Here is a 22,719-nt window from a genome sequence, read left to right as displayed (position 1 = left end):
GTTGATCTTTGGCATGTTGACATTGAATGTAGAGTAAAAGATAGATAAAAGAGGATAAAGATTAGCCTCTTCCCATGGCAGATGCATGTTGATGTATGGCAAAACCAATACAATATTGTAAAGTAAAAAAAAAAGATTAGCCTCTTTAAGAAATCCTGCTGAGACAATTGAACATCATTTTCAAAAAAGATGATTTCTAATACCTCACACTTTGTACAAAAATTAACACAAAATTGATGAAAGACCTAAATGTAAAATATAAAACTGTGAAATTGAACAGGAAACCAAAATTTTTGTGACCTTGTGTTAGGTGCATAATTCTTGGCCATGACATCTCATCAAAATTTGCTTTGTGAAAGACAGTAGGGAATTTAAATAAATAGGCTAGAGTGGAGACAAGTTTTAAACTGGTGAATTGAGTAGGGTATTATTAGCTGTAGTAGTACTCAAATTGGAATTTAGAATTCAGGTTTTGAGAAATGGAAAAAGTGAAAGTGGGTTTTAATTCCATGGGGGGAAGTCTTTCACATTCTTTATTATCAGATTTGCTATTTTAAAATGCTTGTGAACTCTGTGATTCCAGCATTGTAAACTTTTCTCTACTAGTTGTATGAGAACATCATAAAACCTTGACATGTAAGTATGTCACTATACTTGAATACTGATGTGACCTTAAGGTTTTGTATTCACACAGGAAAAAAGTCTTGTGTTTTAATTTTTTTTTTAATTGTAGGAAGTTTCTTACATATTTGGTCACTTTTTCCCTTCAATAATATTTTAAAGTATGATGAGTGCCTTGTGAAAATATTTTATCCACATACATAATGGTGTTTGTTTTTACCCTTTTTTGGTGTGTCCTTCAGGAATGCTTCTAGTCACAACAGATACCCTTGGCCATGACTTCCACGTCTTCCAAATTTTGACTCATCCTTGGTCCTCATCACAAAGTGCTGTCCATCATTTATATACTCTTCACAGGGGAGAAACTGAAGCCAAAGTAAGTTGTATATTTTTTCAGAAGGTGTTTTTTTTGTGTAATATGACATCTAATCCAGAGGTTATTTGTATCATACTGGAGCTTAACGTTAATGTTGGTGTGTTCATACAGTTTTTTAGACTGGGTCAGATAATTAAGAACTTTATCCTATTTTGACCCAGTTAATAACATAAGCAGTAGGTGAACAATGAACACTGATAAAACAGAAGTTCAATTTATTGTTCTCTTCCTGTCCTAAAACCATTTTTTTGTTTGTTTTCTTCAAGTCCAGTCTATTAGGCATATATTCTGCAATCATGCTGAAGTAGTTATGGGTGAAACGATACGATATGTCTGGTTTGCTTTTGAATGTTCTGGCAGAACAAAGTAAACTAAGACATAAGTTGAAAACAATATGCAAAATGTTAATAATTGTCAAAGCTAGGTGATGTTGATGGTGGTGGTTCATTATAGCAGTCTTTAGATTTAGTGTGTATTAAGAAATTCCTCTACTAGAAAGTAAAAATAAAGCAGTACCTTTCACCAACATTATGCTGTTTTACTCACTTTTACTGTTTTATAGCAGACTTATTGTTCATTTTTGAAAACATTTTCAGCTATTGAGCATTTTCTTATTGAAATGCATTTTAGTTATGGGGTAATATAAAGAATATTGAGTTATATAAAAATATTTTGAAGTTATATAAAGAATATTTTTAAGTTTTTAATTTGAATTACATTGAAATTACATTTTAATGCAGTTAGAATTTGCATCATTAAGTATAGAATTTTTGCATCTAGGAATTATTACATTGTAAAATTATTATTGCTGAGGTATAATAGGCTATATATTGTTTTGTATTAGATTTGTGTTTTCCTGCTTTGCTGTACTCTATTTTGAGATCTAATACTTTTTCAGAAAAATTTTTCTTGTATTTTACGTATAGAAGGTGAAAGTCGCTCAGTTGTGTCTGACTCTTTGTGACTCCATGGAATGTCCATGGAATTCTCCAGGCCAGAATACTGGAATGGGTAGCCTTTCCCTTCTCCAGGGGATCTTCTCAACTGCATTGCGGGCAGATTTTTTACCAGCTGAGCCACAAGGGAAGCCCAAGAACTCTGGAGGGGGTAGCCTATCCCTTCTCCAGGGAATCTTCCCGACCCGGGGAATCAAACCGGGGTCTCCTGCATTGTGGGTGGATTCTTTACCAACTGAGCTATCAGGGAAGCCCTTATATAGAACATACTTTCTGACAAGTATTATGGTAATTTTTGACCATTTTCAGTTTTATTTTTGTTATTGCATTAGTTTCGAACTCTAAAGCGATATGTAATTAAAAGTAATAATTGTGGTCTTTTCTTTGTTAATAGTACCCCCTATTTTTAAACTTTGTATCATGCTGTTTTGATTACTTTAGCTTTGCAATATAGTTTGATATTGGGAAGCATGATGCTTCCAACTTTGTACTTCTTGGTCATGATTGCTTTTGTTATTGGGGTCTTTTCTGGTTCCTACAAATTTTAGGACTGTTTTCTAGTTCTGTGAAAATGCCATTTGAATTTTGATAGAGATTGCATTGGAGAAGGCAATGGCACCCCACTCCAGTACTCTTGCCTGGAAAATCCCACGGATGGAGGAGCCTGGTAGGCTGCAGTCCATGGGGTCGCTAAGGGTCGGACACGACTGAGCGACTTCACTTTCACTTTTCACTTACATGCATTGGAGAAGGAAATGGTAACACACTCCAGTATTCTTGCCTGGAGAATCCCAGGGATGGGGGAGCCTGGTGGGCTGCCGTCTATGGGGTCGCACAGAGTTGGACACGACTGAAGTGACTTAGCAGCAGCAGCAGCAGCAGAGATTGCAGTGAATCTGTAGATTGCTTTTGATAGTGTGGATATTTTAACAGTATTGGTTCTTTTAATTCATGAGTATGGAATATTTTTTCATTTATTTGTGTCTTCTTCAGTTTCTTTCATCAGTATCTTATGGTTTTGAGTGCACAGGTCTTTCACTTCCTTGGTTAAATTTTCCTATGTATTTTATTCTTTTTGATGCAATTGCAAATGCTTTCGGCTTTTATGAAAGCGCTTTCAGCTCCTCACCATTGAGTATAATGTTAGGTGTGGGCTTGTCATATATGACCTTTATTATGTTGAAATATATTCCCTCTGTACCTACTTTAATGAGTTTTTATCATGAATGATTGTTGAATTTTGTCAAATGCTTTATCTGCATCTATTGGGATGGTCATATGATTTTTATTTTTCATTTTGTTGATGTGGTGTGGATCTCAGCACCTAGATGCAGACTGATTGGGAGCTGAGTCTTCAGACTGCAGCTTTTAAAGTATGCAAATATACTGCTTTCAGGGGAAGACTGGGAGAAGGACATTTTTAGTCTGCTGTCTTTGTGCTGTGGCCTGCGTGGATAGTGGGCTAGGAGAAGTCACTTAAAACTATATAAATATCCCATTCCTCATCAAACTTTTTATTACTTCTTTTATTTACATATATCATTTGGTTGAATAGATTCTTTGTTAAATGAGTTATATTCATTCAAAAATTATTTTAGTACTCAGAACAGTCCGCATTTGGCCTGTTGGAGCCTATTAGTTTGACAGCTATTAGCTTGACATCTTCGACATCTATTAGCTTATAATATGTACATTATTCTTTGACAGTGTGCTTACATTCTGGCACAATGAAGTTGCTTTCTCCTGTTTAATAACCATTTGCTGTTATTGCTTTCGTATGGAAGTTTTCAATTAGATGAGCATTTTAGGTAAAGATTTACTATTTCACTATAAAATGTTCTGCTGGGCACATGTTATTTCTTTGAACAGATTTTTTTCATTGATGTATAGTTGATGTACAGTATTATATAAGTTGCAGGTATACAGCATAGTGATTCACAGTTTTTGAAGGTTATATTCCATTTATAGTTACCAAAAAATACTGGCCATATTCCCTGTGTTGTACAATAAAGGGCATGTTTTATTTCTTTACATTTTTTAACAAGTAATTTTATTTGTTTATCTTTGGCTGGGTCCTCATTGCTGCGTGGGCTTTTCTCTAGTTGTGGCAAGCAGGGGCTACTCCAGTTGTGGTGTGTGGGCTTCTCATTGTGGTGGCCTCTCCTGCAGAGCACGGGCTCTATGGCACACAGGCTTCAGGAGTTGCCCCACGTGGGCCCAGTAATTGCAGCTGCCGGGCTCAGTAGTTGTGTTGCACAGGTTAGTTGTTCCATGGCTTGTGACATTTTCCAAATCAGAGATCCAAACTGTGTCTCCTGCATTAGCCAGCTGATTCTGTACCACTGAGCCACCAGGGAAGCCCCACATTTTATTTCTTTATTGTTTTTTAATCTGCGTCCTATCCTCCCTACTTACTAATATGCTCTACCTCAACTGTAATCTCCAGTAATTTGAACATTTTAAGCACCCACACCTTTTAAAAAATTTATATCCATTTTTGATACCTCTTTTGCATTAACATTATTTGTCATTCAATTTACCTTTATTTCTAACACGGAAACAGAGATCTTGCTTAAGCTTCTTGGGGTCTCTCATCCATAAAACAGTGTGCTGCACATGGACAAATGTTTGTAGGTGCTAATATTTGCTAATGCCAATGCTATTCCTATTTAACAGGTAGGAAAACCAAATAGGCGTTATTAAAATTGTGTTGTTCTATGTCACATCCTATAATTTAGGAGATTGGAAATTTTTAAACCTTAAACATAAAGATCTAAGGAAACACAATTGATAACCATAAAATTAATTTTTATAAGTGTATACTGAAATGATTTTGAAATGATATATAAAATTTAATACTGATGATGAAATCTGTATGGCAAGTAATCTGTCTGTCTTTGAGTATTTTAAAATCATGTCATTCTGGAATCTTCCAAGAACTCTGAGGATACTTTAATCATGCAAGGAAAAAAGGATCAAATATGTGGATCTAATTATGTTGAATTAAGTTGTTTTATGATCTATGACTTGGGATATCCTCTGCATCTGACAGTAATTTTCCTCATAAAGTACATGTGTAGTTAGCAAAATATTCTTAGTTTTCATCAGTAAAGTCATATGTAGTAAAACGTTACGGTATTTAAAAATATACTTCTGTAAAGTCTTACCGAAGCTGACACTAGTAGTTTTTGTACTTAACATGCTAATTTTGATAAATGGTACACTTGCTTTGGAAACCTCTGTGTATTAGAAACATGTTATTCTACTTTATCAGAGCAATCCTGCAAAATGGTATGATTAATATGTTTAATTCTCAAGGAGAAAAGTACCTGTGTGTGAATGCTCAGTCATGTCTGACTCTTTGCAATCCCATGAACTGTAGCCTGCCAAGCTCCTCTGTCCATGGGATTTCCCAGACAAGAATACTGGAGTGGGTTGCCATTTGCTTCTCCAGGGGATCTTCCCTACCCAGGAATTGAACCCACATCTCTTGTGTCTCCTGGGTTGGCAGGCGGATTCTTTGTGATGGTCAGTTCAGGAAAAAACAGCCTGGGGTATAGGAAAGGGGAACCCAAATGGAGTCTAGACTCCCTTTGTTGATGAGATATTGGTGAGTCTAGGAAGACCAAGATCATGGAGTTCTCAGGACTGAGTATCAGAGAGATGAAAGCTACAAAGAAAAACCCTTGAGATCTGCTGAGAAATCTGCAACCATGGGAAGAACCACTGTCATACCAGTAGGAAGAAGTAAAATTACATTAAAGATGACATACAGAAAATCTAATGAATACCACAAAAAGTTAGAACTAATGGGTGATTTTAACAAGACTTCTGGGTACCAAAACCATATACTAGAAACAAACAATTGTCAATTAAAAAAAAATTGTTAAGTTAAAAACAATGAGCATATCACATGTAGGACTGTATTCTAAAACTGTAAAACATCACTGAGAGTAAAGATCTGATTAAATAAAGAGTTAAACCATATTCTTGGGCTGCAGTACATAATATTGTTAGAATATAATTTCTCTCCAAACTGATTTGTATATTCAATGCCATCTCCATTAAAATCCCAGCAGTATTAAACATTTTTGATAAAAATTAATAAGCTATTTCTCAAATTTATATACAACTGCATAGGACTTATACTGGGAAAAATAATATTGAAAAAGAAAAAGTTGGAGCATTACCTGGTAATTAGACTTATTAAAGGTATAGTAACAGGCACATTTCCATACATATGTAGAATTGATTTTTGACAAAGGTGCAAAATGAAGACAAGTTAGTCTTTTCAACAGTGGTAATGAACTGACTGGGTATTTATGTGTGAAAAATGAATGTTAGCCCATGTCTCATCCCATATACAAAAATGAACTCATACTAGACCATAGATTTAAATGTATAAAATCTATGATTGTAAAGCTTTTAGAAGAAAACACAGGAGAAACCCTTTGAGTTAGACTCGAGTTGTCTGGTATCTACACCACATTTTAAGGGAACTCTCAAAAAGTGAATGAGTGGAGGAACTGGCTCTTCACACAGTGCTGTTGGGAATGTACAGTCGTACGGCGACTCTGGAAAATAGTTTGGCAGTTTCTGAAAATCTGAACATAAGCTTGCCATACCACCCAGCAACTTCAGTTATGGGGAGTCCATAACAGAAAATTCACATTGTATACAAATTTACTGCACATTTCTTTCCTGTGCTTGTCATAACAAATTACCTTAAAATAACAGAACAAAACCAAATGGCCTTAAAATAACAGAAATCTATTTCTCTCATTTCTGGAAGCCCAAAGTCCAAAATCAAGGTGTTGGCGAGGCTGCACTCCCTCTAGAGTTCTAACAGAGAGTCTGTTCTTTGCCTTTGCCGACTTCCGGTGACTAAACATTTCTTTGCTTACGGCTAGATACCACTCCAGTATTTCCCTCTGTGGCCTCATTTCTTCCTCCTCTCCTCTGTGTCTTCTCCTCTTCTTTGTGTCTTTTAAGGGTACATTAAATAATTATTTAGTATCATTAAATGATTCCATTTAATATTAGCACTGATAATCCAGGATAACTTCTGATCTAGATATTAATCATGTATTTTGTCATAGAAGGTAATAGTCACTCTTTGTACTATAATGTACTGTATGTAGGTCCCACAGATTAGGATCTGGGTATGTCTTGTTTTGCGCACTGTTTACTTCATTAAAGTCCTCCCTCTCTGAACCCTCAAATTCAGGATAATTTCATGTGCAAAATACGTTTACCCCATACAAACATCCCTGGAAATCTCAGCACATTACAACATCAGTTCTTTTTTTGTTTGTTTGTTTTTAATTTTGTTTTATTTTTAAACTTTACATAATTGTATTAGTTTTGCCAAATATCAAAATGAATCCGCCACAGGTATACATGTGTTCCCCATCCTGAACCCTCCTCCCTCCTCCCTCCTCCCTCCCCCTCCCCATACCATCCCTCTGGGTCGTCCCAGTGCACTAGCCCCAAGCATCCAGTATCGTGCATCGAACCTGGACTGGCATCTCGTTCTTAACAGTAAAATCTCTTTAAAATATCATCAGACTCAAAGTTCCCATCTCCTCATCAAAATTATCCAAATTAGGTGTAGTTATCACCTTATGTATGATCCATCCTGGCACAAAATTCGCTTTGATCTGTGTAGGAGAAGGTATAGAGAGAATGAGGCAGAAAAAAATACATGGAGAAATAAAGATGGGAAACATTCCAGATTTAGTGAAAGACACATTTTGAATATGACAAAGCTGAAGTTTAAGAATGACATAGTAAACTTTCTGAAAACCAAAGCAAATCTTGAAAGTAGCCAGAGGAAAATAACATATACAGAGAAAAAACTTTTTCAAACTGTTGACTTCTTATCAGAAACCATGGAAGTCAGAAGGCAGTGGAATATCTTGTTTAAAGGACTGAAAGAAAAAAGTACTGGTAATAAAAAATTCTCCATCTAGCAAGAGTATCATTTAAGAACGACGAAGTGAACAGTAAACCTTGCAAGTCCACACTGTTGTGCAGGGAGAAAGGATAACCAGAGCAAACTTGGATATTTTGGAAGTAATGAAATATCCAAGAAATGATCCATTTCATATTAAAGAGGATTTCCCCCCTTTCTTAATTCATTTAAAATATAAATGTTAACATTTTAAATTTAATGTTAAGATACTTTATATGTAGGAAATTTAAACATTTTCTGGGGCTTATATTGTATACATGTAATACATATGATAGCTATAGCATAATACCATTGGTGGTTGGGTGGGAACAGGTATATGGAATTATACTGTTCCAAGGTTCATTTGTGCTGTACCTAAAAAGACAAAACTTCATTTAAAATGGAATTCTAAAAAAACGTTTAATTAATTCAAAAGTAATTTTGCCGAAAGGGAAGAACAGAGACACAAGACACAGGATAAACAGAAAACAAAATTAAATAGTACATCAAAATTCAACCATATAAATCATATACTAAATATTAACATATTTCAGCCTAAAGAACTCCAAACTAAAGGGACAAATTACCTACTAAAGATTGTCTTTGAGTCTTTAATATGATGATGGTTAATACATGTTAAAAGGTATGTCATGCAAATAATAAACATATGAATATTAAAAATTTGACTGTATTAATATAAACTAAGAAAGAGGTTAAGACAAAAGATATTACCAGCGATATTTCACAATGTTCAAGAGTCAAATTATCAGGAAGATTTAGATGTCTGTGCACCTAAAACTAAGTTTAATAACACTTTCTAAACATTTGATGTGGCTCAGATGGTAAAGAATCTGCCTGCAATGCAGGAGACCTGGGTTTGCTCCCTGAATTGGGAAGATCCCCTGGAGGAAGGCATGGCAACCCACTCCAGTATTCTTGCCTGGAGAAGCCCCATGGACAGAGGAACCTGGTGGGCTACAGTCCATGGGGTCGCAAAGAGTCATACACGACTGGACAACTAAATACATAAGGAAAAAAGGGCAGATCTCTGAGCAGTCCTGTTAACTATCTTGTCCTGAACAGCTAACCCCCAACACCTGTAGTATATTTATGCTTTTAAGTTGTGACATCTTGTATACTTTGTATGAAGGAAGCAATGGACAGTAGATGGGCAGAGATGCATAACTGATGAATTTGGATGGAAATCTATGCAGGGCAGGGCAAAGTGGATACGATGAGCAGCTTGACTCTAGCCTTCCTCACCAGTGGCTCGATTCGCACCTTGGGCCTTAGTGACCCAGATTCTTCTGTTACCAGCCATGATGTATTTGTACAGCTCCTGGCCCTAAAAGAGGGACATCTGCAATCTGCCAGTATATAATCTCCTTCATGGCACACCAGACCATTGGCAAGGCCATTGACAGATGCCCACGTTTCAGTATAAGTATAGCATTTCTAGTAATAGTCCTTAGGGGGATTATCTAAAGCAGGTATCCACAAACTTCTTTAAAAAGCCAGAAAGCAAAATAGCTCTGCATTCTATATGTTTTCTGTATTACCTGTCACTGTAGCACAAAAACGTCCATACAGAAATGAATGGGCATCACTGGCCCACAGTTATAGTGACTCCTCAATAAAAGCAGAGGCGACAGCTTTCCATTATCCTGCTGTGCTGATTGATCCTTATGTTTGTCTATCCCAAGTTTTTGTTGGTGCTGTGCAGCTGCTCTGGGCCTGTGGACACCATCACTGTTCATCTTAGCCAAACCATCAGTGAGTCAGGCATTCAAGGGAAACTCTGTGATTCAAGGGCTTATTGAACCACTGGCATTGCTTCAGGCAGTAGAGTAGGTGATAAAGTAGTTGTAAAAACAAGGTGCTCCTGGGGGTATTCTGGAACACATTCTGGAGTATACCCTTCCCACTTGACTAGCAATCCCTCTTGGAACCTTCAACCACACTCATCATTGGATTGGAATTGACTTGTCCCAGTACGGGTCTGGAAAAACCACAAAGCTTCCATGAGTCAGTTGTTCAGTGACAAGAACCCAGAAGCAGGTTTAGTAGCTGCCATCTAAAAGAGGGAGTGTACTTGGATGCTGGCTCAGGCAGGTGGCGATGTTGTACTGGGATAACACCTCTGCATGCTTTAGCAGCCATTAAGCCTCCACCTTCACTTTTTCCTTGGATTCTGATGTGTCTGTTACATAACATGGGAAGAAACGGAAAGGCCAGTAGGTGAGCCGCTATGGGCTTCCTTCTTCATGGCAGAGGATGCCCCCCCGACACATAGAAGCATGTAAGTACAATCAGTTAAGCCATTAATACTAGTTGTTCAGTTCAGTCACTCAGTTGTGCCCGACTCCTTGCGACCCCATGGACTGCAGCACCGCATGGCCTCCCTGTCCATCACCAACTCCCGGAGTTTACTCAGATTCATGTCCATTGTGTTGGTGACGCCATCCAACCATCTCATCCTCTGTCGTCCCCTTCTCCTCCCTCCTTCAATCCTTCCCAGAATCAGGGTCTTTTCAAATGAGTCAGTTCTTCATATCAGGTGGCCAAAGTATTGGAGTTTCAGCTTCAGCCTCAGTCCTTCCAATGAATACTCAGGACCGATCTTCTTTAAGGTGGACAGGTTGGATCTCCTTGCAGTCCAAGAGACTCTCAAGAGTCTTCTCCAATACCACAGTTCAGAAGCATCAGTTCTTTGGCGCTCAGCTTTCTTTATAGTCCAACTCTCACATCCATCCATGACTACTGGAAAAACCATAGCTTTGACTAGACAGACCTTTGTTGACAAAGTAATGTCTCTGCTTTTTAATATGCTGTCTAGGTTGGTCATAACTTTTCTTCCAAGGACCAAGCATGTTTTAATTTCATGACTGCAGTCACCATCTACAGTGATTTTGGAGGCCCCCAAAAATAAAGTCTGTCACTGTTTTCCCTTCTGTTTGCCTCGAAGTGATGGGAGCAGATGCTATGATCTTAGTTTTCTGAATGTTGATTTTTAAGCCAAGTGTTTCACTCTCCTCTTTCACTTTCATCAAGAGGCTCTTTAGTTCTTCTTTGCTTTCTGCCATAAGGCAGAAACTGCCACTAGTTATACTCATGAACATAAACTACGATAGTACACCCGCCTGTGGCTCAGTGGTGAAGAATCTGCCTGCCAATGCAGGAGACGTGGGTTCAACCCCTACTTTTGGAAGATCTTCTCGAGAAGGAAATGGTGACCCACTCCAGTGTTCTTCCCTGGAGAATCCCATGGACAGTGGAGTCTGGCGGCCTACAGTCCTTGGGGTCACACAGAGTTGGACATGACTGAGCAGGCACACTCGCATGCACAAGGTCACTTTAGTTCTCTGAACTGTGCTTAGGCTTTGCTCTAGGATATTTTTTACTTCTACGCGGGTAAGGGCTGTTTCCCCTTACACAAGGACATGGACTAATGTGTTTAAGGTGCACATGCCAGTTTTTCCAGTGACAGCTGCCAGGTCATCTCATTATCCCCTGTCTCTGTGGCCGGGGAGGCTAGCCTGCAGATACTATGGGAGCAGCCAGGAGTGTTAGCCTTTTTTCCTCATTTGGCCAAGCATTCGTGCCAGTTATTTCTGGATGAGCAGCGGTGCTGCTCACCAGTGTCCAGGGAGGATCCAGGCACAGCAGCCCCTTCCTTTCTGTCCCCACTCCTAGCACTGCCATGGTTCACACTGTAGTCCTTGGCTTTTGGGGCCACCCCTCATCCTCGTCTCCACTCGAGTTCAAGCTTCAGCAGGAGTCGGCTCCAGTGGCACTGCTGACACCGTGGTGTTCCCAGGGTGTTACATCCGCATTTTGTTTGTTTCGATTTTTATTGAAATAATCATAGATTCATGTGCGCTTACAAGAAATTGTACTACGAGATCGATCCCATGTACATTGTACCCAATTAATCCCAGCACTAGAATTTTGCAAAACTAGAGTATGTGACAACCAATACACTGACATTGGCACCACGCATTGATCTTTTTCAGATTTCACCTGACTTACTTGTGTTCATGTGTGTATATGTGTACGTAAGTGTATATATTTTAATCACACGTGTCGGCAGTATCCTCCACTGCTGTCAAGATACTGAACGGTCCCCTCATGTTACCCTTTTGTAAGGAACCTGACTTTCACAGTTTTATAAACATTCACCTGAACAATTTACAGTTTGCACTATTACGAATATGTTATGTGAACATAGTTTTCATTTCTCTGGCATAGATGCCCAGGAGTTCAGTGTGCTACTTATTTTAGCTCATTTTCAAATTTTTAGCGCCTAGCAGAGCGCAAGCTTTGAAAGGCTTCCCCTGAATATGTTATTGACTACATAAATGAATCTGAAGAATCGATATGGGGAGGGAGTAGGCAGATGAGTTAGATGCTGTGTATGGATTATCTGTCTTTACCGCATCTCCATTTAAGCAACTTATTCTCACGCCAGCTTATTGCTTTTAACCTTGTTGCTTTGTCAGAGTTAGACCATTTTAAATGAAAGTGTATTTATCAATTTTGAAAGAGAAATCATTGAACTGTTGGGTTGGGAATATCTATGTTGTTTTTAGTTGCTAAGTTATGTCCAACTTTTTTGGGACCCCTTGGACTGTAGCTCACCAAGCTCCTCTGTCTGTGGGATTCTCCAGGCAAGAAAACTGGAGTGGGCTGCCATTTCCTTCTCCAGGGGATCTGCCCAACTCAGGGTTTGAACCCACATCTCCTGCATTGGCAGGCAGATTCTTTATCACTGAGCCACCAGGGAATCCCATATTAATATATTGTATATTAATTAATGTTATATATTCATTCTTGGGCACATAGCTTATTTTAAATATTTTCCTTCGTTTTCATTAAACATAACCTCATCTGATGGCTTGGATCTTGACCAGTTAGCATTTGTGGTATGGGACTTGTCTTTATGGTTTGATTGCCATTCTTAACAGGCTTCTGAAAGACAGTAGGTACTCTGGGATTTGAGATATTTTATCTGAGTACTCTCTGCTTTCAGGTTTTCTTTCTTTTTAAAAGGGAGTTGGAAAGGGAATTGGTAATTGAATCTTTAGGCATATTTGGCTACAGAAATAAAAACACAGGGTTTATTTTTCTCACCTTACAAGAAGGCTGCTGCTGGTTTTGGTACAGTGTCTCAGTGACTTTCTTTTTCTTGTGATCACTTTGTAATTGCCACTCTACTGGGCATCGTTTCTGAATTCAAAGCAGTAAGATGAATTCACACAGTAAGGACAGCTTCAGTGATGTTAATTCCTTTTATCAGGAAAGTGGATACTTTCCCAGAACACTGCAGCAGCATCCTGCTTTTGTCTGGCTGATCATAACTGTGTCAGCGCCTGCTGTGAGAGGCTGTGGGCAGTGCACTGGAGGCGTCTGTAGTGGTGGCAGGTGAGGCTGTGAAGGCAGGAGTCGGGTGCTCCACGTGCCATCCACTAGTTACATCTGTATAAGCATAAATCAAAGTACCGTGCATTTTCATCATCTCAGAAAGTTTCCTCTGGCCCTTTTCAGTCAATCTACTGCCCCACTCACACCCTAGGAAATCATTGCTTTTACTTAATTTTTTTAAAAAGTATCTTTTACATAATTTCTAAGGTTTGGTATGGGGCTACAGGGCTGCTATTTCTGGTCAGTTTATTAATTTTTCTAGCTCCATGTTAGAGACTTAAGGTCAGTAGCAGAGTCCTTATCTGAGTGTTCAAAAACTGCAGGTTTCTTGCTCGTGTCTCCCCCAAGATCTCCCAACACCTCCTGAATTGTAATTCTGAAAGTGGGATCAAAAATCTGTATTTCTTCTAGATAATCTAGGTGCTTCTTAGCACACTGAAGTTAGGGATTTTAGGATGTTAAAATAACCCTAAAATTTTAAACTGCTCTTACTGGTTAATTGAGACCGTGGAGTAAATTGGTGGCATAAATTTAGAGCCTTGTGTGATGCTGATTGTTGTATGTTAGATTCTTAAATGTAATAACACTTAATTCTAATGCTCAAATACTGTTATTTTATATGTAATTTGAATTCAGCCTGTTCTGTGAATGAATATATTCTTGGGGTTTTGTTTTAATAAAATGTTGGACATAATTATTCCATATATGTCTGCTATATTAGACTTTTGTGGCCCCAAATATTGTTTGGGTGAGTAAATCAATGAAATTGATTTAGATTGCTGAAAAAATGCTTGTATAAATTAGAATTACTGAAATACAGCTGTATTAAGTTTTAAGAAAAATTTAGTTTTCTACAGGCCTAATTGGTTTCTCATAGCCAAATTTTTCATCATTACAATAAGAAGCAAGTTTGAGATCTTATAAATATGCCAAATAATGCATTTAAAGAGCAATAAATTATGTAACCCAGTAGAAATTTGCAAAACAATTAAGCACTGTGTATTTCTCATTTATATCTTGTTAAGCATGATGACATTTGCTTATTTAAAAGCTCAAAACTGATAATAATGAGTGTCTTAATGAGGGTTCCCCATCTTTCTTATTTTTAACAATATGTGAAAAACCACCCAACTTGTTTGATAACATGGACAGTTATATCATTTTGCATTTTGTGGATAGGCGACTTGTTATCTTCTGTGATTTTATTTAAAGGATTAAACTTTCCCTAGTTTCTTGACTGCTGATGTCTTCAGCAACTCGTCTCTGCTCATTTATGTATCCTGATGTGTCTTTACGGTCATAGAGCAGAATCACTTCTCTAACTGCAGTTTTCTAAGTAAGCATTTAGTGGGATTCTGTCTTCTTGCCTTGATACTGTTTGTTACCACCACCTCATTGCAGAAGTATTCTTAAAAGAAGGAAACTTCTTTTCCTTGACCAGACCAAGAAGTTGTCTTGATTATAAGTGTTTTGGAAAAAGGTTTTAGATAACATGGTTTAGTTCCACTGATGATGGAACATAAGTTACTCAATAAGCCTAAAGTTTTTTATTTATTTGATTCTGGCTTGTGTTAATGCGTATGGTACAATACTATTAAATTCGTCTGGTGCTGTGTTTCTTCTCTCTTGCTTCTGCTATTTACCCTTTCCTTTGTCCTGGTGCTTCCTTTTCTTTTGCTTTTCTGTTATTTGTTTAGCTGAAAGTTACTGTAGGCGAAGAAGACAGATGAGACACTTGAGGAACAACTTTCTATTTGTAATTCTAGACTTGCTGGGAGTTAAATTTCTCAGCATAAAGAATCAGGAGATTCTTTAATTATAACATTAACGTGGCATTTGGATGTGTCACAGTAATTGAAATGGGTGGGTATGTGGTTCATTTTAGGGTTTATCTGTATTGATCATTTTTGCCTATCAGTCGTCTTGCAATGAAATATTTGTTTGATGTATAAAACTAAAATTTCTTTTTATTTCAAAGGTTCTAGGCTCTTGTACTTTGATGAATACTTATAGCTTTTATTTGTAGGATACTTCTGGAATGTTAGTCAAGATTTTGAGCTGAATTTAGGCTTATCAAAGATTTAATATATTGAAAATTAGCTTCTTGGATTGCTTGGAGAGTTTTACTTGTTCATGTTGTTATAATGTTAGCTAATATTTTTCATATTCATACATATAGAGACACACATGCATTTTTCATGTTAAATCCTACTCATCAGCATCTTTAAATTATCATACTTTTGTTGTCTGGTTTATTTTTTAAAATACTGTTTTACAGTTGTTTTATGTGCTGGAAAATTAGTTTATCATTTAGTCACTGTAGAAATCTTTCTTATGTACCTGTGACTTGCCTGTTTTTCAAGAGACTGTGGTTAAAACAGTATTGAATTTTACTTGGCTATCTTTTTAAAGTATAAACGTAAATAGAGATTTTTGTTTAAATTGTCACCATTAGACTGGTTTCAAGATAAAAGTAATAAATTCAGTTTGTTAATTTGAAAATACTGGAAATTCCATATTAGTGTCTGATAAATGTCATACAATTTAGTGACTGACTTTACCTAGATCAGGTCTGTGGCCAACCAGTTATTTCTGTAAAAAAGTTCATTTTTTTAATGAACATAACTGCATGCATTGATCTATATATATTTTCTATGGTAACTTTGACCCTGGAAGGGCAGAGTTGAGTAGTTGAAATAGCTGAGAGAGAGTATACGGCCTGCAGTGTTTGCCAACCACTGCAGGACATAAGTTTTTATGTTTTTAAATTGTTATCATGGCCGAAATATTCCACTGTGTGTATGTATGTATCACATCTTTTTTCTCCAGTTCATCTATTGATGGGCATTTGGGTTGTCATTAGAGTGTTTTGAGACATTTTCTCTTCCTACTTCTCTTCAGGGTCCTTTAGCTGCTATGTTTATTGAAGGAACTCCTACCTAACTTTCTTTCAGCTATCCTTATCTCCACTACAAATCCACTCCCCTGCATTTCACTCCCACAGTCATCCTTCAAGACCTGAATGCTCTGTTTTTCTTTGGCTGTGCTGTGCTGCTTGCGGGATCTTAGTTCTCCGCCAGGGATGGAACTCGGACCCACGGCAGGGAAAGTGCCGAGTCTTAACCACTGGACTGCTAGGGAGTTGCTCAGAATTGAAATCTTTACTCCACTCTTTCCTAAATAAAATCCAGACACCACTTGCTCTGACTTTCATGTTGTTTCTGGCATACAGAATTACTTGCCATTCATTTCCATCTTGAAAGTGAAAGTGTTAGTCTCTCAGTTGTATCTGACTCTTTGCGACCCCATGGTCTGCCAGACTCCTCTGTCCATGGAATTCTCCAGACAAGAATACTGGAGTGGGTTGCCATTCCTTTCTCCAAGGGATCTTCCTGAACAAGGGATTGAACTTAGGTTTACCATCTGAGCCACCTGGGAAGCCCCTTCCATCTTATGTCTATGCATTTATATCCAAAGTAGAATATCTTAATATGTCTGAATTAGAATGCCCTTCTTTCCTTTCTTTATAAATATATCCTACTTCAAAACTCATTTCCAGAACCCAGAACTATTCAGATCATGTTTTTTGATGCCACTCCTGATCTGTATCTACCCTCTCGAACATCTCCTTTTTGCCTGTCACAAGCAGAGTTTGTATATTGCTTCTCTTTTGTTACCACCGTGCCTCATATGTAATAGTTATTTCACTTTTACATGTTATATTTTTGTTAGTTTCTAATGTCTTTCCTTCCTTGTAGGCTGTGAGCTCAAGGATGATTTTATCTGCCTCTTGTTCCTAGTATTTATTAGCATGTTACTTAGCATATTTGTTGAACAAATGATTAGATTAATAACTTCACCTTGTATACATTGTATAATGTATGTTTTAATTTTTCTCTTCTATACTTTTTGGAAGGCAGATGCCTTTAAAGAAATGAATATTATCCATGTGTATATATATATATATATTTTTTTTAAAATATAGGTTTATAGAGTGAAACCGCCTAGGTCTTACTTTCTGATTTGGCACTCTATACAACAAGAGACAGAATTCCCTTTAGAATATCTAAATCTTATCAAATCCCTGATGTAAAGTTTTGATCACTATTCAGAATGAGTCTAATCTTTAAAATAAGCATTTTGAAAATATAACCTGATCTGAGATAAATTTGGTAACCAGGCAAGCGTTTCTGTTTATATTTGGAAATATGTGTGTGATATTCTTCATTAAATCTGAATAGTTTCGGTCATTTCTGTGTTTTTCCATGTTTCATTTTAGGTGCAGGACATATGCTTCAGCCATGACTGTCGCTGGGTTGTGGTCAGTACACTCCGGGGCACTTCCCATGTTTTCCCAATCAACCCTTATGGTGGCCAGCCTTGTGTTCGAACGCATATGTCACCACGAGTCGTGAATCGTATGAGCCGTTTCCAGAAGAGTGCTGGGCTGGAAGAGATTGAACAGGAACTGACGTCTAAGCAAGGAGGTCGCTGTAGCCCTGTTCCAGGTCTATCCAGCAGCCCCTCTGGATCCCCTCTGCACGGTAAACTCAGTTTTCTCTCTCTTCACTGTTCCCAACAGTCCTTCTCCCTTTTACCTTTAATTTTTGAGATCTGGGATAAAATAAACCCATTGTTCTAATCTGTTCATACGAAGATGATCTTGGGTTCATTTGAGGACATTCTTAACATATTAAATCATTTAATAAATTTAAATAATGGTGATGATGATCATTACCATGATATTTTAACTCCCTAACTTTTTAACTGTATAAGGATTACTTGATGCCATGTATATGGAATATGGTGTTCAAGACCGTTTTCATAAATTTAGAGATTGAATTTTTTATCTGTAGATCTTTTCCAGAAAACTCTGGCTTTAACCAAAGTCAGTACTGTAGTTCATTAAGAAATATCTATTGTGGGAGGGGGATAGTCTTGAGTCATACATATTTTAGAGCAGCATTTGCATTTTATCTTAAAATACACCTCTGTGGGATTTCTGTTAATGTGTTGCACAAAAAGCTCCCCAAATCCCAAAGACACATATAAGTCGTTACTTTATTTTAGATAAAATACTTGTATAACCATAATCCTAATCAATCAATAAAACATCAGAACTCCATTTTTGTGCCCCCTTTCCATAAAAGCAAACCATGATTCTGGCTTTAGAGTAATCACTTCCTTTTAAAAAAAGTGAACTATAGCTCACTATTGTTTGTGAGATTAATTCATATATTTCTATGTAGGTTTAATTCATTTATTTCCATTTCTCTTACATATTCCATTTGTATAAATATATTTCTACTTATTTGTTTATTCTTTCTCCAACTGTTGATTTATAGTTTGGTGGTTTCTTGTGGAGTTCTTATGTATAATGAAGATATGAAAATGTTGGTACTTGTTTCATAGTGCAAATGTGTGCTCATTTTTGTGGAAATACTAGGTTACAACATATGCAAATCTTGGCTTTGGTAGATACTACCAGAGTGGTTGTAGTTATTTTCTTGGACTCCAAAATCACTGAGGATGGTGACTGAAGCCATGAAATTAAAAGATGCTTCCTCCTTGGAAATCTAGCAGAGACATCACTTTGCTGACAAAGGTCTTTATAGTCAAAGCTATGGTTTTTCCAGTAGTCATGCACAGATGTGAGAGTTGGACCATAAAGAAGACTGAGTGCTGAAGAATTGATGCTTTCGAATTGTGGTGCTAGAGAAGACTTTTGAGAGTCCCTTGGACTGCAAGGAGATCAAACCAGTCAATCCTAAAAGAAATCAACCCTGAATACTCATTGGAAGGACTGATACTGAGGCTGAAGCTCCAATACTTTGGCCCCCTGATGGGAAGAGCCAACTCATTGGAAAAGACCCTGATGTTGGGAAAGATTGATGATAGGAGGAGAAGGGAGTGACAGAGGATGAGATGGTTGGATGGCATCACTGACTCAATGGACACAAGTTTGAGGAAACTCTGGGAGATAGTGAAGGACAGGGCAGCCTGGTGTGTTGTAGTCCATAGGGAGCCTGGTGTGTTGTAGTCCATAGGGTTGCAATGAGTTGGACATGACTTAGCAATTGTACAACAACAACTTCTATCTAGTTCCAAATATATTTTCTTCACTCCAAACAAAAACTGCATATTCTTTAAGAAATTCCTCCCCGCTCTTCTGTGCCCAAGTCCCTAGCAGCCACCAATCTGCTTCCATCTCTATGGATGTACCTGATATGGATATTTCATATAACTGCAGTCATAAAATATGTCACGTTTTATCTGGCTTCTTTGAGGTACAGCCACTTTGTAGTATGTATCAGCACTTGATTCCTTTTTATGGTTGAATAGTATTGAATAGTGTTATGTGAATGTTCCACAGTATTTTATCCATTCATCCATTGATGGATATTTGGGTTGTTTCCACCTTCTAGCTTTTGTGGATAGTGGTACTATGAACATGTGTGTACAAGTACTTGTTTGAGTGTATCTTTATGGTTCTGGATATATCCTTATCCTTATTTGTTTTAGCTCCTGCTTGAACACATGTGCTTTTGTAATACTTAGTCAATTAAAGATACATGTAATAGATAAATTTAGATATATTTTTTCCTTGGAGGAAATTTTAAGATAGACTGAAAAAATACATTGGTAACTAGAATCCTGGGGAGAAATTCTGCAACTCAGAAAAGTTTGGGCCCTTTGTTGTTTTTAAGATTTTTTTGATGCGGACCATTTTTAAAGTCTTTATTGAATTTGTTACAACGTTGCTTCTGTTTTATGTTGCTTTGGTTTTATGGCCACAAGGCAGGCATGTGGAGATCTTCTCTCCCTGACCAAGGATGGAACCCACAACCCCTGCATTAGGAAGTGAAGTTCTAACTGTTGGACCGCCAGGGAAGTCCCAAGTTTGGGATCTTTGCTTTCTACCTAGATGATGTTTTGTGCTTTGCTTCTATTATTTTTTATAAGAACAGTTGTGATTCATTTATATTTAACTAGTGGTCCATGAGGGAGAAGGCACTGGCACCCCACTCCAGTACTCTTGCCTGGGAAATCCCATGGATGGAGGAGCCTGGTCGGCTACAGTCCATGCGGTTGCTAAGAGTCGGACATGACTGAGCGACTTCACTTTCATGCATTGGAGAAGGAAATGGCAACCCACTCCAGTATTCTTGCCTGGAGAATCCCAGGGACAGGGGAGCCTGGTGGGCTGCCGTCTATGGGGTCACACAGAGTCGGACACAACTGACGCGACTTAGCAGCAGCAGTGGTCCATGAAAATCTTTTACAGTAAGTCTTGGGTGAAAACAGTCATTAAAAAAAGTATTTAGCATGTTTTAAAAAACAGTCATTATAAAAAGTATTTAGCATGTTTAAAAGGTATAGAAAGCTTTGAGATATTTATTCATTTTTTCAGCTATTTGCAGGACATTTTACTTCAGAAATGATTCCTTACATTTTTTGTGTAACTTTTGTCACATTGGGTTCCCTGTTGGCTTAGTAGTAAAGTCTGCCAATACAGGAGATGTGGGTTTGATCCTTGAGGCAGGAAGATCCCCTGGAGAAGGAAATAGCAACCCACTCCAGTATTCTTGCCTGGGAAATCCCATGGATAGAGGAGTCTGGTGGGCTACAGTCCATGGAGTCACAAAAGAGCTGGACATAACTTTAGCTACTAAACAACAACAATACAACTTTGTTCTGTAATTAGGAGGTGGTATAGACTGAGAGCCAAAAAACTAATGCTTTCAAACTGTGGTACTGGAGAAGACTTTTGAGAGTCCATTGGACAGCAAGGAAATCAAACCAGTCAATCCTAAAGGAAATCAACCCTGAATATTCATTGGAAGGAGTGATGGTGAAGCTGAAGCTTTAGCACTTTGGCCACCTGATGTGAAGAGCCGACTCACTGGAAAAGACCCTGATGCTGGGACAGATGGAAGGCAGGAGAAGAGGGCAACAAAGGATGAGATGGTTGGATGGCATCATCGACTCAGTGGACATGAGTCTGAGCAAACTCCAGGAGATAGTGAAGGACAGGGAAGCCGGGTATGCTACAGTCCATGGAGTCACATAGTCAGACACAACTTAGCGACTGAACATTGAACAACATAGGTTCTTCAAGGGCTTTGCTTTTTGTGTTGCATATTTTTCTTAACTTCACTTTTACTGTAAACTTCATGGAGAGAGGTTCAGTGTGCACACTGGGTGGCTAGGTTGACCAGAGAACCAGATGTATTAGTAGAAAAATAGGGAGAGTGTATAGTCTTTCCGTGTGTGCCTTTTCAGAGAGCGTTCTTCTGAGCTCCTCTTTTCTTCCCACTCTTCCTTCTCTAATAAGGTACATATACCAGGTTCTGTGTTAGACTTTAGGCATAAGATGCACCGAAAATTGAGGTCATCTCTTCTCTTGTCTAAGGGGAAAAAGCACATACTTGAGTGCTGAGCAAGTACCTTTCTGTGTATTTTTGCTGAAGAGTGCGAAGTGCCAACCAGTTAAGGATTTGTCATCTGTAAAAGATTAGACCTTTGAAGAGTAATACTTAAATTCTCTGTCAAAATATATTATTTTCTCTCAGCATTATTGCTTTCACAACTTTCTTAATATTTTTGCATAAAGTTAACAGAAGACATCTCAGAGAGGAGATTATGGGTTATTGGGCGACACAGCTGTTCTTAAATTCCCCTTTGAAAACAAGGAATTCTGGGGACATTTTCCTCCTCATAATGTGTGCTGAAGTTTTATGAAGTTGGAATTTCACCTGCTTACTCTGTCATTTTTTCTCATTTTTAAAGTGCAGACATTCGAGTGCTGGTCATTTTTCTTTATGTTCTTTTTGTACGGTACATGTCAAAACAAAGTGGGCATTGTTGTTGGTTAGTTCTAAAAATGATGTATTTACAGTTTGTGTGGATAAACAATCTGATGCTAGTCAAAAACAATGTAAACTTTTGAACGGGGAGGGATTCATCTTGAAAATGAATCATGCTTTGGCGGTATTACCGTTGTTTGTCTGTGCTCTTTTTAGCAAAGTAAAGGAAACTGTTAAATAACAGTTGATATAGGGATATTTCCTTTTTACTTTCTGGAGGCAATCCAGTTTAAGTTAGGATTATTTTATCTATTTGCCATTTTTTACTGAACAGAGGATGTTTATTTATTTGAAACATAACTCTCTCTAAATATCTCTTTCATTTCTAATCTTGTCGCCTGGACCTTAGTCTTTGTAAGGCATTCTTAAGATCCATGAACGTGGATAGGAAAATATCTCAACTTTAGGTTTATGATCCCGTACCCAAAGTTAAATGTTTTCTTTTACTATGAATATAGACAACACATGCCAGTAATAGCAGTTCTTGTAACACTGTCACCAATAAAAACACAGATGCTTTTGTAT

At 37.7% G+C, this 22,719-nt stretch overlaps 1 protein-coding gene across 10 annotated transcripts in view; it reads left to right on the top strand.

Annotated features, from left to right (window-relative positions):
• The window catches only part of BCAS3 (BCAS3 microtubule associated cell migration factor), a 590,167-nt gene that overhangs the window by 202,071 nt on the left and 365,377 nt on the right, over positions 1–22,719 (top strand). For all 10 annotated transcript variants that reach the window (XM_061390224.1, XM_061390222.1, XM_061390227.1 and 7 more), the window contains exons 14-15: positions 864–997; positions 17,607–17,871. In XM_061390224.1, the coding sequence (XP_061246208.1) occupies positions 864–997; positions 17,607–17,871 (399 nt within the window). The remainder of the gene's footprint in view (positions 1–863; positions 998–17,606; positions 17,872–22,719) is intronic.

This window comes from Bos javanicus, chromosome 19, assembly GCF_032452875.1.
Source record: "Bos javanicus breed banteng chromosome 19, ARS-OSU_banteng_1.0, whole genome shotgun sequence".
NCBI classification, from domain to species: domain Eukaryota; kingdom Metazoa; phylum Chordata; class Mammalia; order Artiodactyla; family Bovidae; genus Bos; species Bos javanicus.
This window is presented reverse-complemented; position numbering and strand designations above follow the sequence as displayed.